This window comes from Anabrus simplex, chromosome 1 (genome assembly GCF_040414725.1).
Source record: "Anabrus simplex isolate iqAnaSimp1 chromosome 1, ASM4041472v1, whole genome shotgun sequence".
NCBI classification, from domain to species: Eukaryota; Metazoa; Arthropoda; class Insecta; order Orthoptera; family Tettigoniidae; genus Anabrus; species Anabrus simplex.
In genome coordinates this window covers 25,138,552-25,159,825 of record NC_090265.1, presented here as the reverse complement: position 1 = coordinate 25,159,825, position 21,274 = coordinate 25,138,552, and the positions used below count along the sequence as shown (strand labels likewise).

The following is a 21,274-nucleotide window of genomic DNA, read 5'->3' as shown; positions in this document are numbered from 1 at the left end:
TATATTGTCAATTTATTCTTATAATTGCACTTGAATATGGAACAAAAATGAAATTTATAGCTTATAATAGTCCTGACCTAGCGCCTAGTGACAACCACTTGTTCCTGCAGTTGAGGAAGTCAGCGCCATGACTATGATGATGACCTAAAAACGACCATGCTGCAGTGGCTGACACATTACGTAGCAGAATTCTATGAGGATGGAATTCAGAAGCTGGCTTCACTACATGACAAGTGCTTTAATATGTTTGAAACTTATGTTGAGAAGTATTTTAAGGTACAGGCTTACATTAAAAGAAGAATTGTTTAAAAAATTGCATTACCTTTTTTCTATGTCAAAATGGTACCAAGTTAGAAAACATGCCTTGTATTAAATTAGTACAGTTTGAAGTGTAGGGAGTGTCTTTTGAGTGAAACTTCTGTAAACAATATTTGTGTTGTTGGGTAACATATAACAGAAGTTATCTCAGTCGACAGTGATCAGTATGACAGGCACGTCGCAAGTTTAGTGTAGATATTAGCTGGAAGTAGTGATGAGATTGAGTCAAGTGACTGATTGCATTAGTGAGGACGATTATATACAACTTGAAAACGTTGAACAATGAATGATGAATAACTTGAGTGGTCATGGACATCTGTTAATTTACAATTAGCACCTACAAAAATCCCATTCACAGGTGAATTGTGGTCCAACTAAAGTGTCAGGGAGGTGTTATGACATTTTTTGATGAGGGCTTGATGGACATTGTTCTGAGAGAGACAAATAAGTACATGGCAAGGGTAGTAAAGGAGAGCAGTATTTTTCACAGCCAGTCCAGAATTACAAGTAATGAAAATCATTGTGAATCCATATTGGAATAATCTTATGATAAATTTATTTCTCTTCCACCTATTCAATACAACTCAATATGTTAGAGTTAAATCCTCATTAAAATAAGAATTGGGACATGTTTCACCCTATCCTATGGGGCATCCGTATCATTACCTCAAACCATATCAGATACCTGGTTAAAACTGATTTAAAATCTACTACAAAATTTAATACAATAAAAAAACTTCACTTTAAAAAGCCATCATTATATGAGTAACCTTGATTTAGATACAAGTGAAAATTGATGGCATTGAGCCATGGTCAGTGTTGAATATGAATGAAAGTTTTAAAATATCGTTAAAAAATGATGAAAGTGAGTACTGAACAATGCAAATGATTATATACAAAAAAATTAACGGATGGAAAGTGCAACCAGAGAAAGAAGTGAAAAAGAAGACTGGAGCGAAGTGGACAGAACGAAAAAGGATCCACGGAGAAAGGATGAGAGCAGTTTAGCAACTCAGAAAACATAATCATTAGAGCTTTGAGTGATTCATTGGGTCCATACGCAAATAATAATTAATAATAATGATGATGTTGGAATACATTTCCTTATTATTTTGTATATAATCATTTGCATTGTACTATACTCACTTTCATAATTTTGTAACAATATTTTTAAACTTCCATTCATTTTCAACACTGACCATGGCTCAAGGCCATCAATATTGTTAATTCTCACCTGTACCTAAATCAAGTTACTCATATAATGATGGCTTTTTTAAGTGAAGTTTTTTAATGTATTCAATTTTTTAGTAGATTTTACATCAATTTTATCCAGGTACCTGATATGGTTTGAGGTAATGATATGGCTGATGATGCCCCATAATAGGAAAGGGCGAAACATGTCCCAATTATTATTTTAATGAGGATTTAACTCTAACTTTAACATACCGAGTTGTATTAAATAGGTGGAAGAGAAATAAATTTCTTATATTTATCATAAGTCCAGAATTAATCACTAGAAGAATGTCAGTAAGAGAGAAATTTGGTTAATTTTGGGATGTTTATGATGAGTATACAGTAGTTCAGAAACCAGCCATAAAGACATATTTTAGTTTGTACAAAAAATAAAGAGGAGGAGGAAGGAAAGCATCTATTAGTGTCTAAACTGTGACGTGGACCTGTGTTTTGGAAATGGCCTGAAAACATTTTGCACTCAACTGGATTTCTAAAGGGGTGAGATATTCTTCTTCTTCTGTTTACCCTCCAGGGATGCTTTTTCCCCTCGGATTCAGCGAGGGGTCCCACCTCTACCGCTTCAAGGGCAGTGTCCTGGAGCTTCATACTCTGGGTCAAGGGATACAACTGGGGTGGATAACCAGTACCTCGTCCAGGTGGCCTCACCTGCTATGCTGAACAGGGGCCTTGTGGGGGGATGGGAAGATTGGAAGGGATAGGCAAGGAAGAGGGAAGGAAGCGGTCGTGGCCTTAAGTTAGGTACCATCCCGGCATATGACTGGAGGAGAAGTGGGAAACAACGTAAAACCACTTCCAGGATGGCTGAGGTGGGAATCGAACCCACCCTCTACTCATTTGACCTCCAGAGGCTGAGTGGACCCCATTCCAGCCCTCGTACCATTTTTCAAATTTCGTGGCAGAGCCGGGAATCGAACCTGGGCCTCCGGGGGTGTCAGCTAATCACACTCACCACTACACCACAGAGGCGGACGGGGTGAGATATTCAGTTGAATTAATTCCCTTCCTAACCATTAAATATTTATAGTATTGTGATTGGTTGCTGGCACACTATGTGGACAAGAACTGCTCAAAACTTGAAGGAACTAGGTTTTTTTTTTTTTTTTTTTTTTGCTAGTTGCTTTACGTCACACCGACACAGAAAGGTCTTATGGTGACGATGGGATAGGAAAGGCCTAGGAGTTGGAAGGAATCGGCCGTGGTCTTAATTAAGGTACTCCCCAGCATTTGCCTGGTGTGAATGGGAAACCACAGAAAACCATCTTTAGGGCTGCTGACAGTGGGATTCGAACCCACTATCTCCCGGATGCAAGCTCACAGCCGTGTGCCCTAGACCGCACGGCCAACTCACCCGGTGAACTAGTTGTTTAGAAGACAAGGGTGTCAGGATGTCAAATTGCGGTAACCTGCTGGAATTATAGGGGTACTGTGTGGTTCTTCTTTCTTCGATTTTGGCCATCTAAGGACCACGGAAAGTAACCCTGTGCATTCATCTTAATCCTTTCCTTGACTTCCAATAGTTCTTCATCCTTTCACTTTGCTGTTTCCTCCTCTCTTGTGTCCAGATGTTATTATTACCTTTCCTCTTTTCCTTCTCCTGAAAAACCCTTGAAATTTTCTATCAATCTTCTGAAAGTTGTTCTGTCTTGTATTACATTGTCAGTTATTCCAATCTCTGTCATATCCTTTTTTATTCCTTGGATCCACTGGTTGCCATTTTTGCTCTTGTAAACATGGTTAAACACTAGTTTTGTCAATCTACTGTTATCCATCCTCATTATGTGACCAAAAAATTGAATTCTCCTTTTTATAATAGTGTCTAACAGCCTTTCATTTTCTTCATCCTTGTATAGATTTTTATTCCTCATATGTCTAAACTCTCCTTCCTTCATTTTCAATGGTCCCCAAATTTTCCTCAATATTTTCCTTTCTTTTTTCTCTATCTCTTCTATTTCTCCAGTTTTCATAGAGAACATGCATTCTGTGGCATACAGACTTTCTGGTTTGATTACTGTGTTGTAGTGTTTGATTTTAGTTTTCTTTGAGAGATTCTTCTTATTGTATGTATCTTTAGTGAGCTGGTGTGCTAGTTCCAGTTTTCTTGCTCTTCATCTGTTTACTTCCTTATCGAGTCCATCAACCTGAATTATTTCACCTAGATATTTAAATTTATTAACCTTGTTGATTTTCCCGTAGTCTGTTTTTAGCGCTGTGGGTGAATCCCTAACATTTGTAATAATAATAATAATAATAATGTTATTTGTTTTACGTCCCACTAACTACTTTTTTAAGGTCTTCGGAGACGCCCTAATATTTGACATGAATTTAGTCTTCTCACAAGATATCTGAAGTCCAACTTTTCCTGCTATTTCTTTCAGAAGGTTGATTTGCTCTAAGGCAGAGAGGATTGCTACATCAACTGTGTGGTTATTGTTGTTACAATCTGCTTTAAGTCGCATTGACACAGATACCGATTTACCCACGTAATTTCTGCACTTTCTTGACCACATTTTTTGTGATCAAGTTACAATGAAATTTCTAATAAAATCGATGAAATCACCAGGATAGCGGTGAAAATACAATTTTGTATGAACACTGAACATTTATTTACAGATTAGACAAACATTAATAAAATAATTTTTATCACATCGCATGCGTTTGAATGTATTTACAGTAGGCTGTCTATTTTCCATCACTGCAATATTACACCGTATACAAAGGAAATATCAAAAAGAAAGTTCTCAAATTTATATGACTTTAGTTTACCGGCAGATCTACAGTTTTTTAACACCTTTAACACTTAATTCAAGTAGGAGACCAGATGAAAAAATTAGCGTAGTTTGCTTTGCACTGTTGTACGTTGCTATAGAACGGCCTACAAATCTGTAATGATAAAGTAGGTAATATCATAGTACATGCGTTAGTGTTATGAACTCTGTAACAAAATGCAAGTCACATGCCGGTAATAAAAAGAGCGCTGATCAAACTTACCGATACACTTCAACATTTCATCGTCGCTTTTGGTCGATGAGGAGTCGTCACATTCAGAAGAGTGTGGTTCTCTGTCGTTCCATAAGTCGTCATCTTCGAGAACATTCAGCGAGTTTGACATTCCAGTTTTCCTGAAGCTCTTTGTAACCATTTCACATGGAATTAAATTTCAGCTTCCTATTATTCATTGGCACATTAATTTTAAAAAAGGACGCCGAATCTTGCCACTAGGAGTGAATGTGTAATTGCCCACTGCCATCCATTGCATATAAAAACGCCCGATATGATCCAGAAAAGGTTTGTTGGTTGACACATCTAGAGGTTGTTCTATCTTCGAAAAGAGACTTCTTGCCTGAGATGTCCCCTAAAGCTAATATGGATGGTAGTTGAAGTAGAGCACGAGGGCAGCTTTTACCCAGTCCTTCATTAGATCATTGTCTACCCGGCCCTTTTCTTGCACACGTACATGTATTCCATGACATCTTGCATTGTCTTTCTCTTGAAGATAACATACAGTGGAAGTTTTCTTCCATCTGCAGTAATTGCAAGCATGACGGTGGATCATTTTTCTGTGCCTGATGTCTTTATTAATACACTTATAGTCCCTTTCTCTTGCAATGTTGTATTCCTTGGCATTTCAAAAAACACTGGTATTTGGTCTGCATTGCCAATTTGAGCCAGTAAATACAAATTGTGTTCCCGCAATCTAATTAAGTAGTGACGAAATTCAATAACATTTTCCCTGTGATCACTAGGCAGCTTTTGACACAGAGATGATGTTCTTAGTAGTACAATATTATTTTGCCTCATCCACCTGTGTACCCAGCCACGGCTTGCTTTGAAACCTGCTCTGGGTATATTTCTCCGTGCTGCAATTTGACGTGCATGCGATACCCCAATTCCATTATTTCTTAATTCTTTGAAGTACATTAAGAGTTCACTTTCTATCTCAGGATATTTACCAGGCTCTGGATCTCTGAAGGATCGCATACTTTTCTTAGCATTACATAGAGCCCCCTTCTGCTTTCTCCAGTAGCGAACATATGCCTCCGAGATGGGAAATTTTTGCTCTGCAGCGTGGTTGCTATTCTCCTCAGCGTATTTTATGACATTTAGTTTATATTTGTTATACTTCCCCATGCTAACTGATGAACTGTAACACCAGCACATAGCACAATAAACGACATTTTACTGTGTGCTACCCACTTACGAAAACTTGCGATGCTATTTCTTCACACACCTACACAGAACAAATTACAGCATATATCTGCGGTAGCTACCCGCAAGCCTTTCACAAGCTTACTGTACTCTAAAAACAGAAGTCTTTATCACAAAGCGCAGGCCAAGGTGTTACTCCAACTATGGGGATTGGAATGGAGTTTCGCTCAAGGTCAGACTAGACTATGGCTGGCGCTCTAGCTAAGATGCGGAGTAGCCTACGATTTGAGGAAACAAAAATTATGCGGGCAAAATAAAAATCCTAATAATTACTCGTAAAAATTGGGGGTACAAAAATGATGCGAGCACCGAAATTAACCGGATAAATACATTAGGTCTTATTGACAACGATGGGATAGGAAAGGGCTAGGAGTGGGAAGGAAGCAGCCGTGGAAGCAGCATTTGCCTGGTGTGAAAACAGGAAACCACAGAACCATATTCAGGGTTCAAACTCGCTTGGTACAGTGTGGTCACTGAATATTACTGGCTTGAGGGGTTAAGAGCTGCATTCCAGTGTCTTCAAATTCATCGAGTGGATTTACATTGCTGCTGTTTTATTGGAAGTTATAACACAGTTCTATGAAACGAGCCTCATATAAATGATGCGACTATTGGTAAACTGATATTTTCTGCAGCAAGAAACGCTACTGTGCAAACTGCGACATGCTATATGCTTCCATTCGGAAGTTATATCAAACAACTATTCCATGATTTCCCCCATCCTTGTTTAGAAAAATCAAAACTCAGAAAATGCTTGACTATTTGCAAAATCATTTTTCAAGGGACATTCATGCTAACTTATTTAAAATATAATACGTTGGAAACTAGCTGTTTGCTTTACGTCGCACTGACACAGATAGGTCTTATGGCAACAATGGGAGAGGAAAGAGCTAGGAGTGGAAACGAAGCGGCCGTGGCCTTAATTCAGGTACAGCCCCTGCATTTGCCTAGTGTGAAAATGGGAAACCACAGAAAACCATCATCAGGGCTGCCAAAAGTGGGGTTCAAACCCACTATTTCTCGGATGCGAGCTCACAGCTGCGCGCCCCTAACCGCACGGCCAACTCGCTCGGTACGTTGGAAACAATCCAGCAAAAAAATCAAAATTGCATCACTATTGTTACTCAGTTATTTTGCATTTTATAATCAAAATATTTTGTTTGCTTTAAAAAACTATAAAATTTTCAAGGTGTAACCATCATTGTAGAAATGCATAGTTTGGGCCAAAAAAGTACTTGTTTCCCACTGTTAATTAACAGTTTAAAAATATTGTTATATCACCTAATAATATAGGGACAGGGTCATCTACTGTATGTTCATATCATAGTGTGTCCCTAAACATTCTGGCAAAACCGTAAATGTTACAATTTTTTTTTTGACAGAAACTCATTAGCCAATGGAAGATTTAAAGAACAAGAACCTATGTTCTGCATTATTACATTCTGTGTCCAAAATTCCTTTAAATCTGTAATGGTTCAGTTCAATTTTTAAATCATTCAATAAAGAAACTTGAATGTACTTAGAAGCTTTACATAACAAATCAATTTTATAGAAATGAAGAAATAATATTAATTTTATGAAGGTTCTTGCACTTCCCTCAGGACAGCAAAAGTGGATGAATGAGGAAAGTCCCCTTACCTGTACCTGAATGATGCACATGACATTCTAAACAACTAGACAATAATAGAAAATAGGAAAAACTGCACAAAGAACCATACATTCGAGCCTCAGCCATTCTAAAAAAATTGCAAACTTCCACAATGAGATATGTCTTTGTTAAACACTGTACAACTTTAAATTTCTTCCAGTATTAGGTTTCCGGCCCAATAACGCTAGTCCAGGCTGCTCCACAGGTCACAGGGTAGCAGCAAGAACTCAGGCAAATTCAAAAGCAATAATAAACAGGTAACACTGGGGAGGGGATCTGCTTCAGATGGGGATTTCCAAAAATTATGGACGGGAGCTTTTCTGCAAGTGAATTGAACTACCATAATGCATCATACAATATTTACTTTCTGATGGTACAAATCCCTCAATGCACAAGTGGCCAAATTTTACTATATAGCACATTTTTTGAGCTGTCCTGTTGCTCAACTGGAATGCCTATTTGGCTGGCAAATCCAAGGTAGGAACTAAGTAATGGAAAGGAACAAACAATCAAGTCTTATATAAAAAGATAAGAACATATTTAATGAAGATAGGTCACTGTGAGAAGAGACAAGGACAAAAATGAAATAGAAAAAGCCAAAAGCAATCTCTACATCATCATACCCTTCTGACTTCAAATATACTCGCTGGCAAATTTAGCCAACCACGAGGCAAAATCCTGCTTCATTGCAAGATAATCTGTTGGATAAATTTCCACATCGAATCGCATTGTACCCCTGTAGAATTCAGGCAATTATATCGGCAGAATTCTTGCATCCATTTCAACAGGAGAAATTAGAGAATAAACGAATACGGGTTTCAATGGGAGCTGCTGTCCGGCCAAATGCAAACTGTCATCCCAGGTCGAGGAGACATCATCCGCATAAGTTGACATTCTCTTGGTTAAGTTTCGGTACAAAAACACTCCCATTCACCATTAAGTTTTCTGTGTTGCAATTGTTATCCCTTAAAATATGATAAACTTTTGTTTCACCTTTTGGACATCCTGATTAATGATTATAAATAAAGTGTTTACTTTTTTAAAAACCAGAAAATGTTCAATTTCAGTAAAATATGACAAAATAACTTACTTTCAATCATGAATGATCTGCTTCTTTTTTTTTTTTTTAAGAATCCGTTTCACATTGTACCAACATAGATAGGTCTTATGGTGATGATGGGATAGAAAAGGGCTTGGAGTGGGAAGGAAAGGGCCATGGTCTTATTTAAGGTACAGCCTGGTGTGAAAATGGGAAACCATGGAGAACCATCTTCAGGGCTGCCGGCAATAGGGTTCCAACCCACTATCTCCCGGATGCAAGCTCACAGCTGCGCACCCCTAACCACACGGCCAGCTCGCCTGGTGATCTGCATTTAGGGCTGTCACCCAGGTGTCAGATTCCCTATCAACTGTTCACCTAGTCTTGTCTGAAATGATTTTGAAGAAATTGGAAATTTATTGAACATTTCCCTTGAAAAAAAATGTATTTCAGTCCCTAGTTTCTCTTCCTATAAATAAATATTTGCTCCAATCTGTCTTCCTGAATTCCAACTTTAACTTTGTACTGTGATCCTTCCTACTTTTAAAACCTCCACTCAAGCTTATTTATCTACTAATGTCATTGCACGCTGTCTCTCCACTGACAGCTAGGAACATACCACATATTACAGGTAACAACTCTCATAATTGTTCCGTATTAAAAATGACCTTAGGCAAAAATATCTCAAGGATAATTTAATAAAACCACCTATTCAATACATTCCACGTTTAATGTGGTTTGAATCTACATGAATTTATATAGAACTCATCACGTACATTTTTCACCCTTTTTTGGGCATCTTCAGCCTGTAGACAACCTTAAGGTCAAGGTCCGGGACCTTATTTAACCATATATAGTATGAAATATGAACGTAATGTTACTTAATAATAACCTCTTAAAATTAACATGCCACAACAATATTTAAAAATGTGAACAATACATAAATTAATGATATTTTAACACAATTAAAACTTGTCAGTCCTATTCTATCTGATTTTTAAAAATGTCCAAAACTAAAATGGATCTTCTTCATCTAACATTGAACAAATAATTTTAAGATCCTTCCCAAGGCCAAGTAACACATCAATGGGAATGATTATTCACACAAGACTGTTTTTAAGTGTCTAGGACATTCCTTCCCAATTAAGCAGCAGTCCAAAAACTAAGAAGCAGCCTAAAATTGTATTCTTCACAATTCATTGTCAACACATACGACAGGAAACCAAGACACTTATATTTTCATTCATAACAAAATTTAATGTAGTTTTAAACAATTTTATCCAGTCTACATATAACAATCTGTTTTAAGTCTCCATTTGTGGTTGACAATACATTTCAACAATGGTTTCGTCAAGAAAAAGTAAACGATATACTGTATGTGGGTCAAGTGAGCCCTTGGATGATTATACTCTTTACGTAAAACCATTGTTATCCTAATGGTCCTCAGGTTAGATGAAGATCCATTTTAGTTTTGGACATTTTTAAAAAATCAGATAGAACAGGACTGACATGTTTTAATTGTGTTAAAATATTAATTTATGTCACTCTCATTTATGTATTTTTCACATTTTAAAAAATATTGTTGTGGCATGTTAATTTTAAAAGGTTATTACTGAGTAACCTTACGTTCATATTTCATACTATATATGGTTAAATAAGGTCCCGGACCTTGACCTTAAGGTTGTCTAAAGGGTGAAGATGTCCAAAAGAAGGGTGAAACATGTACCTGATAAGTCTATATAAATTCATGTAGGTTCAAACCACATTAAACATGGAATGTATTGAATAGGTGGTTTTATTAAATTATTAAATTAAATTATCCCAGTCCAAAGTTTGCAACATTATTATAACACCACTCTTCTGTTGAAAACCATCCAGAACAAATCATGCTTCTTTCCTTTGTATATTTTCCAGTTCTAGTATCAAGTAATCTTGGTGATGGTCCCTTACACTGGAACAATGCTCTAATTGGAGTCTTACCAGAGATTTACATATGTCCTCTTCTTTTCATCCTTAACAGAAACCCTAAATACTCTCATAATCATATGAAGAGATCTGTAATTTTTATTTACACCCTCATTAAAATGTGATTACCCCAGTGAAGATCTTTCCTTATGTTAACACCTAGGTACTTACTGCAGTTCCTGTAAGACACTTTTACCCCATCAACACGGTAATTAAAACTGAGAGGACTTTTCCTCCTGGTAATACTAACAACTTGGCCTTCTTACAAGTTTACAGAGCACAGAAAATAAGGAAGTGCAATGGAGAGAACTATCTTCAATGATTGGCCCCTGACAGCCAAATAAGTCTACACAGTTTGTGCTTCTCTCAAACAAAAGGCAAGACACTGGCATTATTTATACTTTTCTCTTGCCAAGATGCTGCAAAGCAATGAATGAATGCTTCAGATTATTATTTTTAAAGAAACCGACATATATAAGAGCCGTGGAATTCTCAATTAAAGCTCAGGCCATGAAACCAACAAGCTTATGTGGAATCCAAACCCCAAGTACCTGATATTCACACTGAAAATTTCTTGTGCATCGACAGGGATTTGAACCCCAGTCACCATAACATCAACTTTTACTCCAGTGGTTTACATGATGCCATACCAAAGAGAATAATAATCATTTTTATGCAAGATAAAAATAGAGAACTGACAAATGTACAGGTACTTTGTTTATAGGACTTCCCAGCAGAGCCTGCCTAGCTGCAGCATGCCAATGTACCGGAACTTAAAGCACATGTTAGCTCAATAGAGATTAATCTTTTTCGTGATTGTTTTGCGGCACATGTGACATATCTTGAGGGTGGTGGAACACTTCTCGCAGGCTCCGTGACCGCACAGGAAGACTACGTTTCTCCGTCTCTCCATGCAGATGCCGCAGCAATGAGCTTCCTCGATTTCTGCTATTTTGCTCTCCAGATACCGCAGACGTTCAGTGCTTGGCTGGCGAGATTTGCAGGCGATTGTGCGCCCATCTGCAACAAGGAAATCTGTATTAATTGTGATATTTGCACTCTTCCATTGCCTCCATAACAGAATTCAACAGAGGAGTGAGAATAAAACCAATTATTGGAATTTTTAAAAAAGCAGACTTTAATTATGTAACACACAGTATCAAGAGCAGCTTTCAATATAAGACAGTAACACAGTCAAATATTTTTGGCTATCTTATCAATTGATATTTCTTCTATAGTACTAAGCAATTTGGGAGATAACGCTTCCCTTTTACAACCTATAATAGGTATGACTAAAAGTTGGAGATACCTTCAAAGAGATTTCCTTCCAACAATTCTTACATTACTGGTCCCTCACAGTGATTAAAAATGGAGTTATGTTTCTTGTTGTCTGAGGTGCAGATCTGTTCTAAATCTAGAAGAACACAAACTGGATACTGGGCAGTCTCCCGCTCACTCCTTTTCTTTCCTTTTTTTCCCCAGTATTTATTTTACATTGCACCAACACAAACAGGTCTTATGATGACGATGAGGTAGAAAACAGCAAGGACTGGAAAGAAAGCAACTGTGGCCTTATTTATTTGCCTTGTATGAAAATGGGAAACCAGTGAAAACCATCTCCTGGGCTGCCGACAGTGGGGTTCCAACCCACTATCTTTCGAATGCAGGCTAACAGCTACGTGACCCAAACCGTATGCCAATTATTAGAAAATATCCTTAATTATCATAATGAGATGGACCCACATGTAAAGTTCACTAAAGAATCCAAAAATGAGGGCTCACTCAATTATTTAGACCTTACCACTGTTCATAATAGGAACAGTGATCAATTATCCTTTAAAATATTCAGAAAACCAACACAAACCTGTAACACCATTAAACAAAGCTCAACACATCCAGGAGCCCTAAGAAAGCAGTGTATAATAGCATGTTACATAGAGCTTTCAGGATACCTTTATCTCTCAAAGTTTTCAAGACGAAATTAGGACCATATATGCCATAACTGATGGTAACGGTTATAAGAAACAGTTTATAGATAAAATATATAATACAATTTAAAATAAACCGAACACTACTTCAATCAAGGATTCGACCTCAGACAAGAATTATGCCACTTATACGTTCAACAGTAATATTATTTATCAAATTACTAACATTTTCAAAAGACAAGGCATAAAAATAGCTTATAGAAGTAAAAACACCAATTCAAGTGTACTATTCAATTTACATGCCGTTAATAATAATGATGATAACAACAATATCTCAGGTCAGGGGTATATAAAATCAGTTGTCAATCCTGCAAAGCATCATATGCTGGTCAAACTGGGAGAAACTTCACAATAAGATATCAAGAACACTTAAATGCTAATAGATATAACCGTTTCTCAGCCATAAGTATACATATGAAGGAATCCAACTATGATTACATGTCAATCGATCGAGACATAAAGGTTATTAGTTCGGCACAAAAAGGCCCCTTACTCAACATCTTAGAGAAATATATTCACATAGATCAATATACAAAGTTCAAAAAAATTAGGGGAACATGTTTTGTAACGTCTGGTATGTGAACATTAATTTGGTAGATGGGTTTCCAATGGTCATACAGCATACCTTGAGACATTAGCTACTTGAGGTATGTCAAATCGAAGTTATTCTCCATCTATAGGCTTAGTGATGCATTAAACTGTCAGGTAACCCCTCAAAACAAAGTGAATAGTGGTGTGGTCATGTGTCGTTGTGAGGTACACAGACTACTGCGGTCATTTGAGCACGTTGACGTAAACCAGCACATCCCACGAGACATCTTAACGAGGTTCAAGTCACAAGGGCTGTCACTTTGATTCAGGAACGATGGACTTTTTGTCGTGTTGCTGTGGCTCCCAATGTCTCTCTGTCAGTTATTAAACGTTTGTGGAATCGCTACAATGGGACAGGCCAGTTTACAAGGAGGGTTGGACAAGGTCGTGGACGCATGACAACCCCACAGGATGACCGATATATGACCATCTGTGCGTTGCAGCGTCGTTCAGCAACTGCCAGAGAACGGCAACAAGACCTCAGGAGGGCCACTGCAGTCATGGTGTCTGACCAGACAGTAAGGAACATGTTAAGAGAAGTGTCCTTACGACTCAGGCGTCCTGTTCGAGTGCCCCGTTTAACACAGCAATATTACGCAGCTCGCCTTCCGTTTGCCCATACCCACGTCAATGGAGACCTGTGTTGTTTACAGACGAGTCCAGATTTCCCCTGACACAGCGTGATGGAAGTCATCATGTATGGAGACACCGTGGTGACCAGTACATGCCAAATGTTGTCCAGGAAGGCGACCGATTTGGACAAGGTTCTGTAAAGGTGTAGGGTGGCATCAGTATCGATAGCCATACGGATCTTGTCGTCATCCGGGGTCATCTTACTGCTGCGGGGTACATCGAGCAGATACTGCTACAGCATGTGTTGGTTGCTGCATATGGTGTTGGCCCTGAATTCGTACTCATGCATTACAACGCCAGGGCTCATGTAGTGTGCATCATCAGAGCTGTCTTGCGAGAACTGGACATTCAAGAGATGGAATGGCCAGCAGTGAGTCCTGACCTTAATCCCATCGAGCATGTGTGGGATAGGCTTGACAAAAGTGTTTGTGGGCGTGCTGTTCCATTACACACTCTCCAAGACCCCGAACAGGCTCTCATTGAAGAACAGGACCTGATACTGCAACGTGACCTCCGTCGACTTATACGGAGCATGCCACATACGTGCCAAGCTGTGGTTAATGCTCATGGAGGACATACACCATACTGAAGCTCTCCAACTGTGATAAAAATCCATCCTGCAGGACTGTTATCACTTTGTTTTTGCCCCTATTTGGACATTTTGGTTTGTGTTCTGAAAATGAACGTGAATCCATCGATGTTCTTTTGTATACTTCAACAGTAAAGAATAAAGGTTTAGTTGGTAATATACCGGGGTGTGAGGTACTGTTTTGTGGAGCATGGCATACGTTCAAAAACATGTTCCCCTAATTGTTTTGAACTGTGTATTAACCTTGATTACAATTTAAATTAAATTAATGAAAAATTGGATTCTTTATTTCAAACTTTTATTCCACTACTCTGGAGATTTACATCTAATAATGAATAGTCTCGCCCCTAACCAATGATAACTTCGCATGCTTTGCCTACAGTTCCTTTACCAATCACGTTAAGTTCAGCCCCCCCCCACTCCCCTCCTCAAGATCTTGAGCCTACAACACAGGATAAACCAGGTTAATGTGCACAAAACCACAAATGTAAACACATCGTTCAACTGCGCAAAGAAGGTTTGTCAAAACTTTGTTACTCACAAACACACGATACTACATTTTCATATTTCTTTGGCATTCAATTTACTTTAAATTTCCAATTATAGGCAATCATACCACCGAGACTTATGCAATTATTATAATCATTATTGGCAGCAAACCAAATCACATAATATCAATTGTTAATCATATACCGCCTAGTCCAATTAGTAGACTTGCAACTAATGAATCCTCACTTCAGTTTTGAATGTTTTCAACTACAATATGTAATGCCAATTTTAGCAATCTACTGAATATGATCAAATTAAGACTGAAACATGTGTAGTCGTGATGAATGTGAAATTTAAGTTCTTAAAATTCACATTAACTATAAGGTATTGAATAAGGAGGATATTGGTCAACAATATATCATTGTTATAGTGATTTAAAGGAATATTAGTTTAGCTGTCAATACAGAAACATGAAATTTATATTTTGTGATTCCTATTCAGGAGCCAGTATCTAAGATCACCCCAGCTGAAGACCAATATACCATCTCACAGATCAAGAATGGCAAATCAGTGCGGCCTGATGACATCCCAGCTGAGCTACGGAAAGCTTTGGGTGCAGAAAGAAATATCCGGTCGATTAAGGTGTTTAATAGGACCTTTCCTGACTTGCCCATACCATAGAGTTCCAACAAAGCTACCTCATGCCCATCTTCAAGTAGAAGTGAGAAGTCAGAGAATGCGGGAGCTCCTGAGCCATCAAACTCACTTCATACCCCCTCAAAATTTGAGACTGTCATTTTAAATAGCATTAGGAATGTCAACAACATACATCACAATTAGTGTGAAAATTAAGACTCAAAGGAGAAGACAAAAAAGTAAATTGCCTTAGTTTTACTTTTTGCCCTCACTTATCTTTATATTTTCAACTACTTTTGGAAAAGTAAAACCAAGAATAATTGGTTCAAAGAAGTCCAACATGATTTACATGAGTTAAGCTTGACAATGCAGCAAACTGAAGACCAGACCAAGAAGAGAAGAGGATCCTGAGAAACAGAGACTTGAGACTTAAACTAAAAAGTTTTACACACAAACAGTACACCATTACTGACAAAGAAAGGGCAGCCAAGTCGGAAAGAATGAAGAGGTTCTGGGAGCAGAAGAAGAAACAAAAGCCAAATTTGTAGTTAATACTCTTAAGACTTAAATGTATATGGATTGATTAAAGTGCTCCAATGTGGGTGTAAATTTTAAAAAAATAATAAAAATAAAAAATTTATTCCATGCAACTCCCTATCTTTCAGTGAAATATTTATCTGACTTAGTAAACTTTATGAAATACTGTGCTTTAGTATTTTTTAAAAATATTGCAATGTAATTAAATATTTCTGTTTGGTCTGTTGCTAATCCTACAATAATAGTTTCCAAGAGTTTGGATAGTAAATAGTACAAAGGACAGTGAATTATACCAGCCCTCAAATAGAGCAAAAATATTGCAGAACCACTTCATGTAATTCTATTTTATCCAATTAGACTCAAAAGAGAAATTAAAAATCCTCAAATTTTCAATTTAATATTGATAGATGAATCTACTGACTATAATATAATTGTTGATGTAATTGAAAGAAATTGTAACTTGGTCCCTATAATTGACATCAGACAGACAATATGAAACATGTAAAAGAGCTCTACAACAGCACAAAAATAATTTTTATCAGCAGGCAAATAACAGGTAATGCAACAATGGAAAGTTCAAAAATTAGTGTTGAATCCAATAATTTTCACACCTCTGTAGTTTCAGATCAAGTATCCAACTCAGACTCTACAGATCTTGATAGAGATGCACCATCATAGCTGCCAACTTTTAGAAATCGAAAATAGGAAGATTTTTTAAATTCTTGGATTTCATCACTACTGCGCCACAGTTTAAGTGAAAAAGGACAGGATAAAAGGCATGCATACCTACCGTTACAATGTGATTTGATCATTAAATTTAACATCTTACACTAAAAAAACAACATTAAAATGGTTACAAGAAAATGTACCTAATCACTCTTATGACACATACATACATATAATAATAATAATAATAATAATAATAATAATAATAATAATAATAATAATAATAATAATAATAATAATAATAATAATACAGTCGAACCTCGATATCTCGAAATTTTACTCGAATTTTCAGTATCTCAAACTAACTTAGATTTTCCAGCCGCCTCTTCTTCATGTGTATTTATTTCTCTATTCTCGAAATTCCGTTATACGAATTTCTAGATTTCTTGAAGTAAACATTTCCTCCCTTGAAGCAAAAAATACTATGCAACTCGAATTTCGTGCAACATTAACTGTGCAATATGGCATTTGCGGTTTGTGAGAAACAGTTAACAAGTAAAGAAAGAGTTCCAGTGAAGCTGGAAACTAATATGACAGGAACAGAAAAACTCGCACTTCTAGCGATCGGCAAAGTCATGCCGTTTCTCGGGTGTCAATTAATTACCGATCACATACGAAAGCAAGCCCAGAAGTCGTGGATGACAAGCTACATTTACGAAACTCGGCTGCGTGGTATTGACGAAAAGTTTCTACGTGAAGGAGGGAAAGGTAAACCGCAACAAACAGAAGAGACTAACGGATTTTTTCCAAACCTGTTAACAGAGCTATGTTTCTTATTTCACTACTGTATGTACTGTATTCTGTCTTCTAAAAAGTTACTGTAATAAGGGTTATAATTAAAGTGATGCCGTAAAAGCGTTTCTTTGTATATTTTTAAGCACCGGTACCATTAAACATAAAGTATTCAGTATAAGCAAATACAGTAGAGACAATACGCGACACTGAGCGAGATATCGAGGGACAGCTATTGGAGCTCACTCTAGCGGATAGACCTGAACAGTACTAATTCTCTCATAAGAGCACGTGTATTTTTGTGTGAAGTTTTTGGTGTTATTTATGCGTTTTCAGTGAGTTGACATAATTAAATAGTAGCGTGTGTCATTCCTTGATACCTCCTCTCAACATGAGGGGAAAGGTATGTGCTGTGTTTGGCTGCAGTAATTACGAAGTAGAGAAAAATGCGCGGTTGTTCTTCAGGTTCCCTCGGGACAAGAACATGTAAGTAGTATTGTGTTTGCATATATATTCTTCCAGTGACAAAGATTTTTATAGTACTTCATAATCTTCTGACCGGCTCGACCCATATTTTAACTGGCATAAAATGTAATACGCATATTTTATTGTATAGTGCAGCAGTTAACCTTCAATACCGATGTGGTGTTGTAGGTGTGATCTATGGGTTTTGAAATGTCACAGAAGTGATTTGGATAAGGTGTACAAGAAAGAAGGGACGTTACGCTTATATAAGAATTATAAGATCTGTTCAGATCATTTCCAGGCCAGCGACTTTAAAAATCCTCAACTATACAGCCAAGGGTATGTTACATTTTTACTCTAATTGTACGTAAATATTCCTCAAAGCATCACTATCGACAACATTTTCATACTTTTCTTTCTTTAATCGCTCTTCTCAGATTAAAGCCGGAATTTTATAGATTTTCTTTCTGTTAGTAGGCTTTGTGTTAAGAGGAAAATTGTCCAGCTTTTAAATGTTAATTCATTGCATCATGTGTGTAAGGAATGTGCCAATATTTTTATTGACAAGTGTCTTAATGTAATCATACAATGTTTTTCAAATGAGAAAAAAGACAAATCAACCGTAAAAGTTCAGACAGGAATGCTAAAGCTAAAAAAGTAATGCATAAATGAAAGATCAAGCCATTTCACAGCAGTCCATTTCACATCTTGTTTATATGTCTAATTTCAGTCTTTGAATAATAACCTTTTACATAATTCTTCATTCATTTATCTAGAATTGCTTTAGCAACTTCGAAGTTAATATCTCAATACCACTTTCTTTCTAGACGTAATTTATTTATCCATTTCCGTATATACATTTCCATTGATATTTGAATTTAGCGCGATTTGTTCAGGTCAAGTCACTAGGAGCGCCACCATCGAATTGCCTCCCATTTTAGCAAGGCAAAATCCGTTAAGTGTCGCGTATTGTCTCTACTGTATTTGGTATAAGTCCGTAGATACATATGATTCAATTATGTGCTGTACATGCTCAAAAACGGTATTCTCTTTATCTCAAAATTTCGATAACTCAAAATAAAATTTATGTCCCGAGGTGATTCGTATAATAGGTTCCTGTATTAGACTCTAAAATGAAAGGAAATTAAATTTTATAGGTATATGAACACTTGGAGATAATGTTTATGTTTTTTGGCCATAACATGAAGAGAAAATACCAGATACTGTAACTGACACAACTTCCTGAAATACATTCAACTCATTAAAATTATGAAGTAAGAATAAACAAAAATGCAGCGAAATACGCAAAACTAGCACTTACAGAACGGATCGGAACATCTCATACATTATTAACATACGACTTTGACACAGGGAAAAGCATACAACCGCTAGAAAAAACACGCAGCATACAATTCCAACAAAATTACGCACAGAAACGATGTTAATAGTGCGCGAACCACACAATAAGAAACTCATTCTCTCGTCCCGATTAACCGAGTCGCTAGCACACGCTAACCTCTCTTGCTTGTAGGACGATTGCCGTCCCGAATCCCCAGCCGTAAAGCACACAATGCTGCTGTAGTGAGCAGGAAATACAATACACGAAGACGAGGGACGATACACTCGCGAATTAACGAATCACAAAAAAAACGCTTGAAAATGAGGTTGGGTAAATTACACAAGCACATAAGAATTTATCCTTATATATCCTTATATTAGTCAAAAATAGGAAGAATTAAAAATAAATCAGAAAATCGGAAGACGAGTTAAAAAACGGAAAGTTTCCGGGTAAATCGGAAGGGTCGGCAGGTATGCACTAGGTACAACATAAGGAACTCCCACTTTATTAACCTGGAGAAAGTCTCTGACTGTGTTCTCAAGATCAACTGAGGCTGGGCTGAGCAGCTTGGCCTTCTGAGCCGAACTTGACAGGTTCGATCCTGGTTCAGTCTGCTGGTATGCCAGCCTTGTGTTGGAAGATTTACTGGCACATAAAAGAACACCTGTGGGACTAAATTCTGGCATTTTGGCATCTCCGAAAACCGTCAAAATTGTTAGAGGGACGTAAAAACTAATAGCATTATTAGATCACCTGAGCACCAAAACATCCCTGAGGAGTATGCAAGGCTGGTTCAAGTAAGTGCGCATCAGGGATCGACACCGAGACCAGTTCTGTTCAATCAACTATACACTGGTGCAGGCTTTCCTGTCTATCGGCAATTTTGGATTGTTTTTCGGACATTTTGAAAATGTTGACGTTTCAGCTACACCTTGTGAAGATGAATTGACACAGGCTGGTGTACACCCGTATCTTAAGGTTCCACCATCTACTTTCCTCTCTCTCTTGTTGTTACTAAGACCCATGTAGGGTGTCCCAGTACGTTGAAACTTATGTCGTCTGGCAGCGAGTAACAGTCTCCGAACTCTGCTAACCTGCGAGCCCTCTTCTTTCCTGTTGAAACAGTTGTCATGTTACATTTGAATGATACTGATGGGTGGTAGCCAGAAACACAGCTTCCTCACATTTCACCCGATGATCTCGGAAAGAGAGTGCATGTTCTCCCACCGCAGATTTTTTACGTTGGATGAAACGACAATGTTGCTTATGTTCTTTCAGCTTAGTGATACCGACATACTCATGCATAAACAGGGAATAAGGTACATGCCTGCACTGGAGGGGGAGGAGGGGTCCTGAGGTTCCTTAGCTCAGCACAACTGCTGGAATATTTTCTTCAAAATTGTAAAGGTGATCTGGGTGTTGTGAATCTATAAAACTTTTGTCATTTCTGTTCATAGTCACTAGGATGTAAGGAAGAAATGTGCTTCCCTCATGTGACTCTTCTCCCCAGATCTGAAATCTGTAAATACGGCTTCACGTCCGTATCTCCAGTGCCAGAGCTGGTTTTAAAACAAGTATAGAAAACTTTCTCAAATTTACTACAGTGTCAATAACAGACTTCTATACTCATATAATCTATCACGCTGTTCATAGTATCACCAATTCACAATCACTGACAAGTTTGCACACCATAAACAATATTGTACATACCGTAATTATTTGCCTATAACAAACATCCCACCTCCCACTAATTTTTGACTTATTGGGGGCGAATCACAATTTTTTTTTCAAGTGACCAGGCAGCAAGTGCAACGTTTCAGTTAATGATAAAACCTTCACTGCCTGTGTCTCACGCAACCGTGTGTAGTGTGTAATTAGGAAGCGTCCAGTACAAGACAGGAGTGAAAATGAGCAAGAAAACAAGTTTGATGTCATCCTTCAAGTTGAATTCTGTAGAAGGTGCAATGAGAGTGGCGAGACATAAATACGAAGTGCAGCCATGTAGGATTTGTTACAGGTGTAACCAGGGAGACAAATTATTGGGAGCGAACGAAATATCTCATTCCTTCTGTGGTGTGAAGAAAGGAAAATATGAAAATGTTGACATAAAAGTTCTGGA

General features: G+C 37.5%; 1 protein-coding gene across 3 annotated transcripts in view; it reads right to left on the bottom strand.

Moving 5' to 3' along the window:
* Positions 1 to 10,120: 10,120 nt before the first annotated feature.
* Positions 10,121 to 21,274, bottom strand: part of mib2 (mind bomb 2) — a 223,286-nt gene continuing 212,132 nt past the window's right edge. For all 3 annotated transcript variants that reach the window (XM_067155808.2, XM_067155799.2, XM_067155789.2), the window contains exon 18: positions 10,121 to 11,450. In XM_067155808.2, coding sequence (XP_067011909.2) covers positions 11,221 to 11,450 — 230 coding nt within the window. In that variant the 3' untranslated portion in view covers positions 10,121 to 11,220. The remainder of the gene's footprint in view (positions 11,451 to 21,274) is intronic.